Source organism: Tympanuchus pallidicinctus, unplaced genomic scaffold, assembly GCF_026119805.1.
Source record: "Tympanuchus pallidicinctus isolate F22 unplaced genomic scaffold, pur_lepc_1.0 scaffold5, whole genome shotgun sequence".
Lineage (NCBI taxonomy): Eukaryota > Metazoa > Chordata > Aves > Galliformes > Phasianidae > Tympanuchus > Tympanuchus pallidicinctus.
In genome coordinates this window covers 14,590,104-14,599,586 of record NW_026294769.1, presented here as the reverse complement: position 1 = coordinate 14,599,586, position 9,483 = coordinate 14,590,104, and the positions used below count along the sequence as shown (strand labels likewise).

The window sequence follows — 9,483 nt, the reverse complement described above, 5'->3', positions numbered from 1 at the left end:
TTTAAACTTCTTTGTTGTTGGCTTAAAACACAACTGGATTTCCTTACGTTGTTAAGGCAGAAGAAAAAGTACTTACATAAAATGTCATTAAATGCATGGCAGCTCATGCTGAATTATCAGTGTCTCGCCTATTTGAGAGTTGGAGTGTAACCGAGTAACTTCCTCACTTAGAGGATTCACTGTGATAAGCAATTAGCTCACCGTCATACAATCTTCATTAAGTTAGCAGTAGGTCTGGAAATGGAAAGATTAGCAGTTTAGTTTTTTGTTTTTGATTAGGAGTTAATTGGGAAAGTCGTGCTTCTGGAGATGCTCTTGCACAGTAGTGCTTAGTGCAAAATAATGCACTGATTCTGTCCTTCCTTATTGACTCCCCTTTAGACACTGAAAGGCTGTTCTCAGATCTTTCCAGTGCCTTCTCCAGGCTGAACAGCCCCAGCTCTCTCAGCCTGTCCTTGTAGAGACAGGCTTGAGAACATTCTTTGGAATTGCAGCTATGCTTTTCTGTCTGTTCAGAACATTGGGTCTGCTACAGCTCCAGCTCAGTGCTGAGTTACGTTAAAAGCTGGGATCATGGCCAATCAACAGCTTATACAGGAAGCATTGCCTCCTTGCTGCTCTGCAACTCCCCATCTGCATTGCCTGAAAGCTTAAAGATGCAGATACCTAGCTTGGGCCGACCTCCATAGGATCTTTCTCTTCGTATGCTATTTAGTCTCCATCATGCACAAGTGTTTCTATTGAGTAGTGCTGACTGTAGGAACAGAAAGGAATAAAGAGTGTTTCCATGTGGTAAAGTCAACAAACTCTTCAACAAATTGCTTAAGAAGTGTTTATCCTCTCCAGCTCTGCCATCCTAGAAGTTGTCACAATCATATGTGGAAGAAAAAACTCAAATCAGGAATTGGTGTTGTTTGAAGCCTTCTCTGACTTAAATTGATGGATCTCAGAACAGCAGTGCTGGAGAAGCATGTGATCTGAATAACAATCCTGTTCACTGAACTTGACTCCATTACCCTTGGAATGCAGTGAATGTTGCACTGCAGCCTCATATAAGCTACATATAATCCTCTTAAGCTACCCTAATGTGCAAGCGTCAGCAACCCCTATGGATGTCTTTGCTTACTACCAAGCTCCTCCACAGGACGGCACCTTGAAAAGTAGCTTGAAGATACAAGGCTGCAAGTGTCCGTATTTTTCACTGCTGTTCTCTTTAATCTCCAGCTTTGCTGATTTCAAATTTCAAGAAGCATCTGTCATTTGCGACTACGGAATAGAAGCACATTCACCCCTCTGAGGGATGGAAGAGGGGCAAAGAAGATAACTACTTTGGTTATCCTGTATATTTAAATGGCTGATTACAAGTTCCTCTAGTGAGAGTGCCAGCCAAATCTCTTTTTCAGACTTTCTGGCCTTCTATCTCAGGAATTCTGATTGGGGTCTTCTGTTAATCATTGATGGCTACTCTCAGTTTGCAACAATATATTTGAAAAGCCAAATTCTGACCTCTGCATTTCTAAAAAGAGTACAGCCTTTGGCTAGAAGTATCTGAGTGTGGAAAGCTAATTTAGCTGATACACAAAACAGGTACTTCATCCTGCTGAAAATTTCATCTTTCATGTTCTTACACTCAGCTAACAGCAGAATCTTTTGTCTCATTCGAATTTTTTCCCAGGTAGCTCAGTATTCTTTCTGAGGCTGTGTCCTGGCATCACAGTAGTGGGGCTGAGCTGTGAAAGGCTCAGCACAGAAGTGAAAGGACACTGCCTTCTCTACTGAAGCTGCCAACTACCAACTCTTTTTGAGAGTCAAATTGAAAATTTCAGTCAGATTCTATGATACTAAAATGACACACAGCATTTGAAAAACATCCCATATATGAGTTGTTGCAAGGAAAAATGTGCTCAAAAGTCCCCTGCAAGAACAGAAAAAGAGAAGTTATAAAAGGGAGAGAATGCTCCAGCATTAACTCTGGGTAAGGACGCTGTGATCAAGCTCATGTCTTAAATATTAGCAAACAGCAGGGCTGCAGAGATCTTTGCCAGAGGGGATGAGTTTGTGTGAAGATTTCAGCACTCAGGAATCTCATCTGCATGAGCAGAAGCATGTCAACACAGCGTGAGCTTTCAGAAGGCAGTAAATGAGTTGGAAATGAACCCATGGAAAGTGAATTTCCCCCTGAAAATCTGAGGTAGTTTCTCAGCGATGGCTAGTAAGCTCTGCCGTGCTACTCTCTCACTCCCCCTCTCAAAAGAACAAGGAAAGAAAATACAATGAAAAAAGCCTCCTTCGTTGAGATAAGGACAGGGAGATCATACACCAATTACTGCACAAGCAAAACAGACAACATAAAGGAGATGAATATCATTTATTACTTATTGCTAACAGACTGGAGCAGCGAGAACTAAAAGTAAACTAAAAATGCCTTCTACACATGCTCCTTCTCCCACCTCCTCCCCCTCAGCCGTGCTGGGGAATGAGGAATGTCTTCAGGCTGAGACACCCCACCTCTAGGGCTCAAGGTCCACACCAGCGCTCTGAGGGGCATGTCCTGTAGATACAGCGAAGCAGCCAAAAACAAGCTGAGTCCACATTTACCTGCTTCCTTGGGAATCCATGCAGAAGAGATGCTATCTCATTACAAGGGGCAAGGACAGGGGATGGGAAAGGAGGCTATCCTGCATGCAAGCCCACAGGATGTTAATGAATGGTCTCCCAGTTAATTCTGGGTGCAGAAGCTGCAGAGCAGACAGGGGGCTGGGCACCTGGACCTTCAATGCTGCTGCTGTAATCTCACTCTGGCATAATGATATGCCTAGACAGCTGTAGCAGAGGTCAATCCACTTCCATTGGTTCTTCATCTGGAGTGCATCCACCTCCATGGGCTGCAGAACAGTAGTCCCAGGCCAGGCCATTGCTCTATGGGCACAGGTACTTTTCCTCCTGCATTTGTTCTGCTTTGTGAGTCTCCACCACCTCTTCGGTTCTGGGAACCCAAACTCTCTCTTCCCATGTAAAACTGGGCAATCAGCGCTCCTGGTTCTCTTGGTATCAGCTGTGATTGTTTACCACCAGAGGTCTTGGAGCTGAGTGTGTGGGATGGGGCAGCAGTGACTACTGTGACACCAGTAAGATTCTGTGATGAACACCGTGATGGTGGGAGTGGCTGGAGGCCCCCTAGAGGGCACAGGATGGCAGCTAGAAGGCAGCCCCTGTGCCCAATGGGCAGCCTTTCTTTCCGGCAAGCAAAAAGGCACGGAGGAGCCACCCCCAGGAAAAGGGTCCTCTGCCTCCTTGACCCTCTTCCTTCTTCCACAAGGGAATCATTGAAGGCTGGGACACACAGCATATAATGGCAGGCTCAGAGAACTCCTCTGGCCAGCACAAAGCAGCTCAGGAGTAGAACTGATTGACAGACCAAAGCCAGAGCTTCCATGTCAGTATCTAGTGTCTCTTCAACTGTGTTAGGTTTTGGTTTTTTTTGTTTTTTTTTTTGTGTGTGTGTTTCTTTCCAGTTAACTGTTGAATATATATATTTTTTAAATAAATAAGGTGGAGAATAAGAGATAATAACATAAGATGGGGAGTAAGATTCAAAAATTCCCCATATACTGAAAGTGACAAAGATGTTCTAAAAACCAAATTCCCTTTCTTCCCCAGGTCTGGTAACATTTCTTCAACACCACTGAAAAAAGTGTATTTCTTTGCCTCTTCAAGAGACAAGGCTAGAACTTTTGGCTGTGCCTAAAGGTCTTCACTTTGATTTCCACCCGTATATTTTTGATGGGGTGAACTGACAATCTGGAGGCCACAGATGCATTAGATGCATAGATCCTGGCATTTCTAAATAGAATGGCATGAGATGTGGCCGCAGATATGGGCACTGCCAAGTAGCACCATGATGCAACTCAAGGGTTGATGCCACTGCCTTCAAAGGGGGTCCAAGAAGAAAATGTCTGTGGTCAACAATGCAGCTGGGTGAGGCTGCGGCCACATGCTGGGTCTTTTAGGTGGAGCTTGTGCACTTCTTTTCTCATCAGACCGTTCTGCTGAATGAGAAGATTGGTGGAGTCAGTAGTAAATGGCATGTCTGCATCTTCTTCTCGGAACCTTCTGTGGTGGTAGTGGTGATCCTGACGGCTGCAATGGGAAGAATACAGCTGCGTTATTTTTTGGCTGGGGTAGAATTGATTTTCTTCATAATTAGATTGTATGGTGCTGTGTTTTAAATTTGTGATGGAAACAGAGTTGGTAACAAATATTTCAGTTGATGCTGAACAGTGCTTACGAAAGAGCAAGGCCTTTTCTGCTCCTTACACTGCCCAGACAGAGGAAGGCTGGGTATGCACAAGAATCTGGGAAGGGATGGAATCAGGACAGCTGACCTCAGCTGACCCATCTGACCCATCCCAAAGGGTCCCACCTGATGTCGTACTCACTGGACATTGCCAGGATTGATTTGGCATCAGTGAGTGGGTGGTGAGAACTGCCTTTCACATAACTTGGTTTTATAGGTTTTCTTCTTGTTTCCATTTTTAATTACTGAACTGCCTTTATCTCATCCCATGAATTTTCTGACTTTTGCTCCTTCATTCTCATTCTTGTAACACAGAAGAGGGAATGAGTAAGCAGCTCTGTGGTTCTTAATTGCCCACCAGACTTAAATCACAACAAAGTAACTCTATTTTCATGAGAGATCATAATGACTTTTGGGTAGGGTTTTTTTCTGTGTTGCTGGAGGGAAAGGAAAGCTCTTAGAGGGAGATGAAAAGGCCTATGAGATAAAGGTGGTGCGTTCAAGGCATTCATGTTAAAGAGGAGATTGTTGCAGTAGGAACCAAAGAAAATGGAGGGAAAAGAAAGGGGAAATGTCAAAAGTTTTCAGCGTCTACAGGATGCACAGGAACAGCAGAAAGGATATTTTTGTGTCCTTTTAAGAACTGCTAGGGAGAAATGCAGCACTAGCATGCATATATACAGGATGGCTTTGCCTGTATGGCTGAGTGATAGTATGGCTAAAACTCTATTAAGAATAAGTGAAATGTTCTTCATTGAACTTCTGCGCTTCATCTAATGCTTGAGAAATATGATTTTGTGAACACAACATAAAATCTTCAAGAAAAAGTGATGAAGTTTGCCTTAAGGTATTGTTTTGATTTGGTTTGTCTTTGGTGGGGATTAGTAACTGCTTGGATAGGAAATGATTTTAATTGTGTTGTCTTTTCTCTTCTTCGCAAGAACTGGTGGAGTCCCTGCTAGATGTCAGAGCAAGCCACCACATTAACAATGATGCGTTAAAGCAGATGTACCAGAATGTAATCTGAACAAACACCTCGTCAACGTCTCAGCCAACATTACTCCTCTCTCTTTCTTCTCATTTTTTTCATCACTTTTTCTTTCATTTACATGTGGGACACTATAGCTCTGTTTTAGTTCCTTAACTATGAAAGCAATGATAATCAGAGGTAAAGATTGTCTTCGTCCTTTACGAAAGGAAATGAAATCTCCTGCTCTTAGCTGTACTTCAGAAAGCACACTTAAGCCCTATTAGATGTTCTCATGGCTTTTCCCCAACCTTCAGTGCTGTAGAAACGCATGAACCAAGCTCTAGCACTGTGATAACCTCCCTCATACCCAGCTGCAAGGTTGACCTTTCTTCTTAGTCTCATAAAACCTTGTAAATCTCTGTACCCTGTTCTGCTGCACATCTCAGCTTCATGGAGATTATGCTGGGATGAGGGTGTGACATTTGAATGTTTGCATTAACAAAGGAAAAATCAAGTTTTGCCTTTGAGGTTTTTTTCTCCCTGAGTGTGCTATAGCCTGGTTCAGAAAGTCTGACTCTCTCATCATTTTTTAGTGTGAAATTAAAGAGTAATTCCAAATAACTCATTGGGGTGACACTGTTGTAAATCCTGCTGGCAAAAACAAAACTGGAGTGCAAAACATTTACATAGGAGCATTTTCAGAAATTACACTCTGAATGGGTTCTTTAAAGTACTATTTTAATTACTGCTGGCCTACATAGTAATTACTTTTAAGGCAAACATAACAGATGTAAAAGGGAACAACTAAAATAGGGAGATAAAACTGGCTATGGACGTGTTATCTGTAATAGAATTCAGTCAATATCTGCATAGTGCCTTGAAGGATAAATGTTGTCGAGGAGAACCTGACTTCATTATTCATTCAGATCTGGGTTCTCCAGAACAAGGCTGATGGATATACAGAAGTGAGCCTAGTGAACCTGACACTAAGGGCCCTAAGATGATTAAGGAAGTGGAGCATCTGGTATATAAGGAGGTGTTAAGGTAACTGGGATTGTTTAGCCTCAAGATGGAAAGGCTCAGCAAGGATCTTATTAAAGTACACAAGTAGCTAATGTTAATGAGATGGACACAAACTCTTCTCAATGGTAGCCAGGGATAGAACAAGATGTGGTGAACACAAATTAAAATACAGGAAATTCTACTTAAACATCTTTTTACTCTTAGGGTGGTAGAACACCTGCAAAATGTTGTGGTGGCTCCATCCTTGAAGATACTTAAAATCTTGTTACACATGACATTGGGCAACCTGCTCTAGGTGGCCCTGCTTTATGGAGCAGAGGTGCAAAAGACATCATACTTCTCTGTTCTATGACTCTATGTTCCCATTATTTTCCTTATTTGTCTTCCTAAAAAATAACTTTTTTCCCATATCGCTTCATTCCCCCTCTCCTTGCTGAGCTCCTTCCCCAGCCCAATGGTAGAAACACAGAAAAGCAGGGTGGTATCTATGAAAAGAAACAGGAGGAAAGAGATCTTGCTATCCATGGTCAGTTATCCTCTGACCATGCAATCACTGCTGTAATTACTGTCACCAAGAACATATCAGCAAGAGGCATCACCTACTTAGGGACTCACCAACTCACCAATTGCTAGAAGGAGTCAAGGTAAGTTAAAAGGTCTTCTCAGAAATTCAATCTACTGAAACATCTACAATCATCTGCCATGAGCAAGTCAATCAGCTTTGGCAGCATGGATTCACTGCTGCCAGAGTTTATGGACAAGTAGTTGTAAATTCACCTGAAAGCAGCATATTCTCAACTGTGGGAGCATCTTCCACTACCACTACAGTCCCATTGCTTCCTTGTGCACTGATACTGGGGCTGCAACTAAGAAAGACCCACTGAAAGGCACAGATCAATATTCACTTCTTCAAGGATCCTAACCACAAAGACCTCATTGCTGTCAATGTTGTTACCATAAAGCCTTCAGACACTAAGGAAAGATCTGAGTAGGACATTACATACTACCTTACGCAATTAAGCTTCTTAATTTTTGAGGTTAACGAGAGCCACAGGACCAGGCAGTTACTTTCAAGGTTTACTCTGCTCATCTCCATCATAACCTTTTCAACAAGTACTCTTCTTTAATACTGACCTTCTATCAAGTCTTCATTCGAAAAGGGATTCGTTGGATGGGATTCTTCCAGATTTCTTCTGTAACAGATTTACACTAGTAAACCAGCAACATTCAGTGATGAAGGGTGTGGAGGGCAAGTGGTATGAAGAGCTGCTGATGTTGCTTGGTTTGTTCAGTTAAGAGAAGAGGGTACTGAGGAGAGACCTCATTGTGGGCCTATAGCTTCCTCATGGGAAGTAGAAGGGCTGTGCTGAGCTCTTCCCTCTGGTGACAGCGATGGGACCAAAGGAACAGCATGGAGCTCTGCCAAAGGAGGGTCAGTGTGAGGGTTAGGAAAAGGTTCACAATCACACCTTATTCATGTCATTGCTTTTCGGCAGTACATACGTTTGTGAACAACTATTTTTAAGGATGAAGCACAGGAAGAGTAAAATTTCATAAAAACCTCTGATGAGCTCCTTGAGAGCTAACTAAGAATTGCAACCACCATCTCTGAATCAGATTGATGCATTAGTTTCACATAAACAAGGTCACATATCCCAGTAGTTTTATAGTTTTGTTACTCTCTTTTTTTTACATTTTACTAAACAAGAGCAAAAAAAAGAAAAAAAAAAGTTTTGCTACTTACATACATTAACTATGTTATTTCAGGACTGCTTCAAAAGCAATGCTTCCTATTTTATTATGTTGGCCCACAACGTTAAGAGGCGGATGTCAGTGGTATGGCATTAAAGGCTGAACCCTACTGCCAATATTGTTACATTTTGTTGCCATGTGACAGATGGCAGCTGAGAGGCAGCCTGACACCACGGCACCTGGCATGGAAACGCGTGAAGCAAAGCTACGGAACTGAATTCCACTATGTGGAAAAAATGGCACCCACCGACATTCACTGATGAATGTTTATGGAGACCACACAGCGGCTGTGCACACGGTGAGGCAGCAGGTGGTGCATTTCAGCTGCCCTGACAGTGGGTCACCTCTGCTGGTGCAAGTTTTTATGAGCGCAGCATGCAGGCTCTTGTTCACTGCTGGTGGAAATGAATAGCTAATGGTGGTGACTGTGTCAAAAAATAATGTTTCATAGCTGAGAGTTTTCTCTATCAAACTGTGTTATTGCACTCTTCCTAGCGGCTGCAGTTTTAACGGGAATAAATGGGAGGCATTACTTTTGGAGCGAAGTATATGTATTTTGTATGAAGCCCAGGACAAATCCTCTTCAGTCGGCAAGGCCCAGGCAAGCCATAAGGGTGCACACACACACACACACACACACACACACACACACGCTTTAACCACAGCTCATGCCTCCCCACCGCCCCATGCAGGCCCCGCACCACACAACTCTGCGCCCATGTCTGCCGCTCAGATCTGTGTGGAGTCTTGTTTCCCGCCGCTTTCCACAGGGACAAAGCAAGAGCGGCAACGCAAACTTTCCACAGAATCGCAGGATCATTACGTTTGGAAAAGCCCCCCAAGATCGCCTAGTGCAGCTGTCAATCCATTCCCCACCATGCCCACGAACCTCACTGCCGCATCCACACGCGCCCAGTGACGGTGACTCCCCGGCAGCCTGCGTCAGTGCCTCACCGCTCTTTCCAAGAAATTGTTCCTAAATGCAACCTGAGCCTCCCCTGGCGCAACGTGAGGCGGCAGCAGCCCGTGGCACGCCAGTCGCAGCGCAGCTGGACACCGGCCTGACCCTCCCTGCCCCGCCCCGCCGCGCCCCGCCTCGCCCCGCCTGCGCCGCGTGGAGCCCCGCAGCACGCGGAGATGGAGCGCGGGGCCGATCCTGGGGTCGGCGTGCGGCGGCTCCGCAACGTGGTGCGGCCGGAGCCTTTCGCCGCGGTGCTGGGCGCGCTGCGGGGCTGCTACGCCGAGGCCACGCCGCTGGAGGCCTTCGTCCGGCGGCTGCGGGAAGCTGGCACCAGGGAGGTCGAGGTGCTGCGCGGCGACGACGCGCAGTGCTACCGGACCTTCGTGTCGCAGTGTGTGGTGTGCGTCCCCCGCGGGGCTCGCGCCATCCGCCGGCCCATCTGCTTCCAGCAGGTAGGCAGGAGGGAGAGCGGCCGGACGG

The 9,483-nt window shown here is 44.9% G+C and overlaps 1 protein-coding gene and 1 long non-coding RNA gene across 2 annotated transcripts in view; one reads left to right on the top strand and one right to left on the bottom strand.

Annotated features, from left to right (window-relative positions):
- Positions 1–3,168: 3,168 nt before the first annotated feature.
- On the bottom strand, positions 3,169–9,096 carry LOC128091513 (uncharacterized). Its single transcript, XR_008211436.1, has 3 exons — positions 8,932–9,096; positions 7,425–7,709; positions 3,169–4,140 (listed from the first exon to the last, which is right to left on the bottom strand). It is a non-coding gene; the product is annotated as an uncharacterized LOC128091513 (long non-coding RNA).
- A 56-nt stretch (positions 9,097–9,152) lies between these two features.
- Positions 9,153–9,483, top strand: part of TERT (telomerase reverse transcriptase) — a 34,349-nt gene continuing 34,018 nt past the window's right edge. Inside the window, exon 1 of the mRNA XM_052704712.1 lies at positions 9,153–9,455. Within this exon, the coding sequence (XP_052560672.1) occupies positions 9,180–9,455 (276 nt within the window). The 5' untranslated portion in view covers positions 9,153–9,179. The remainder of the gene's footprint in view (positions 9,456–9,483) is intronic.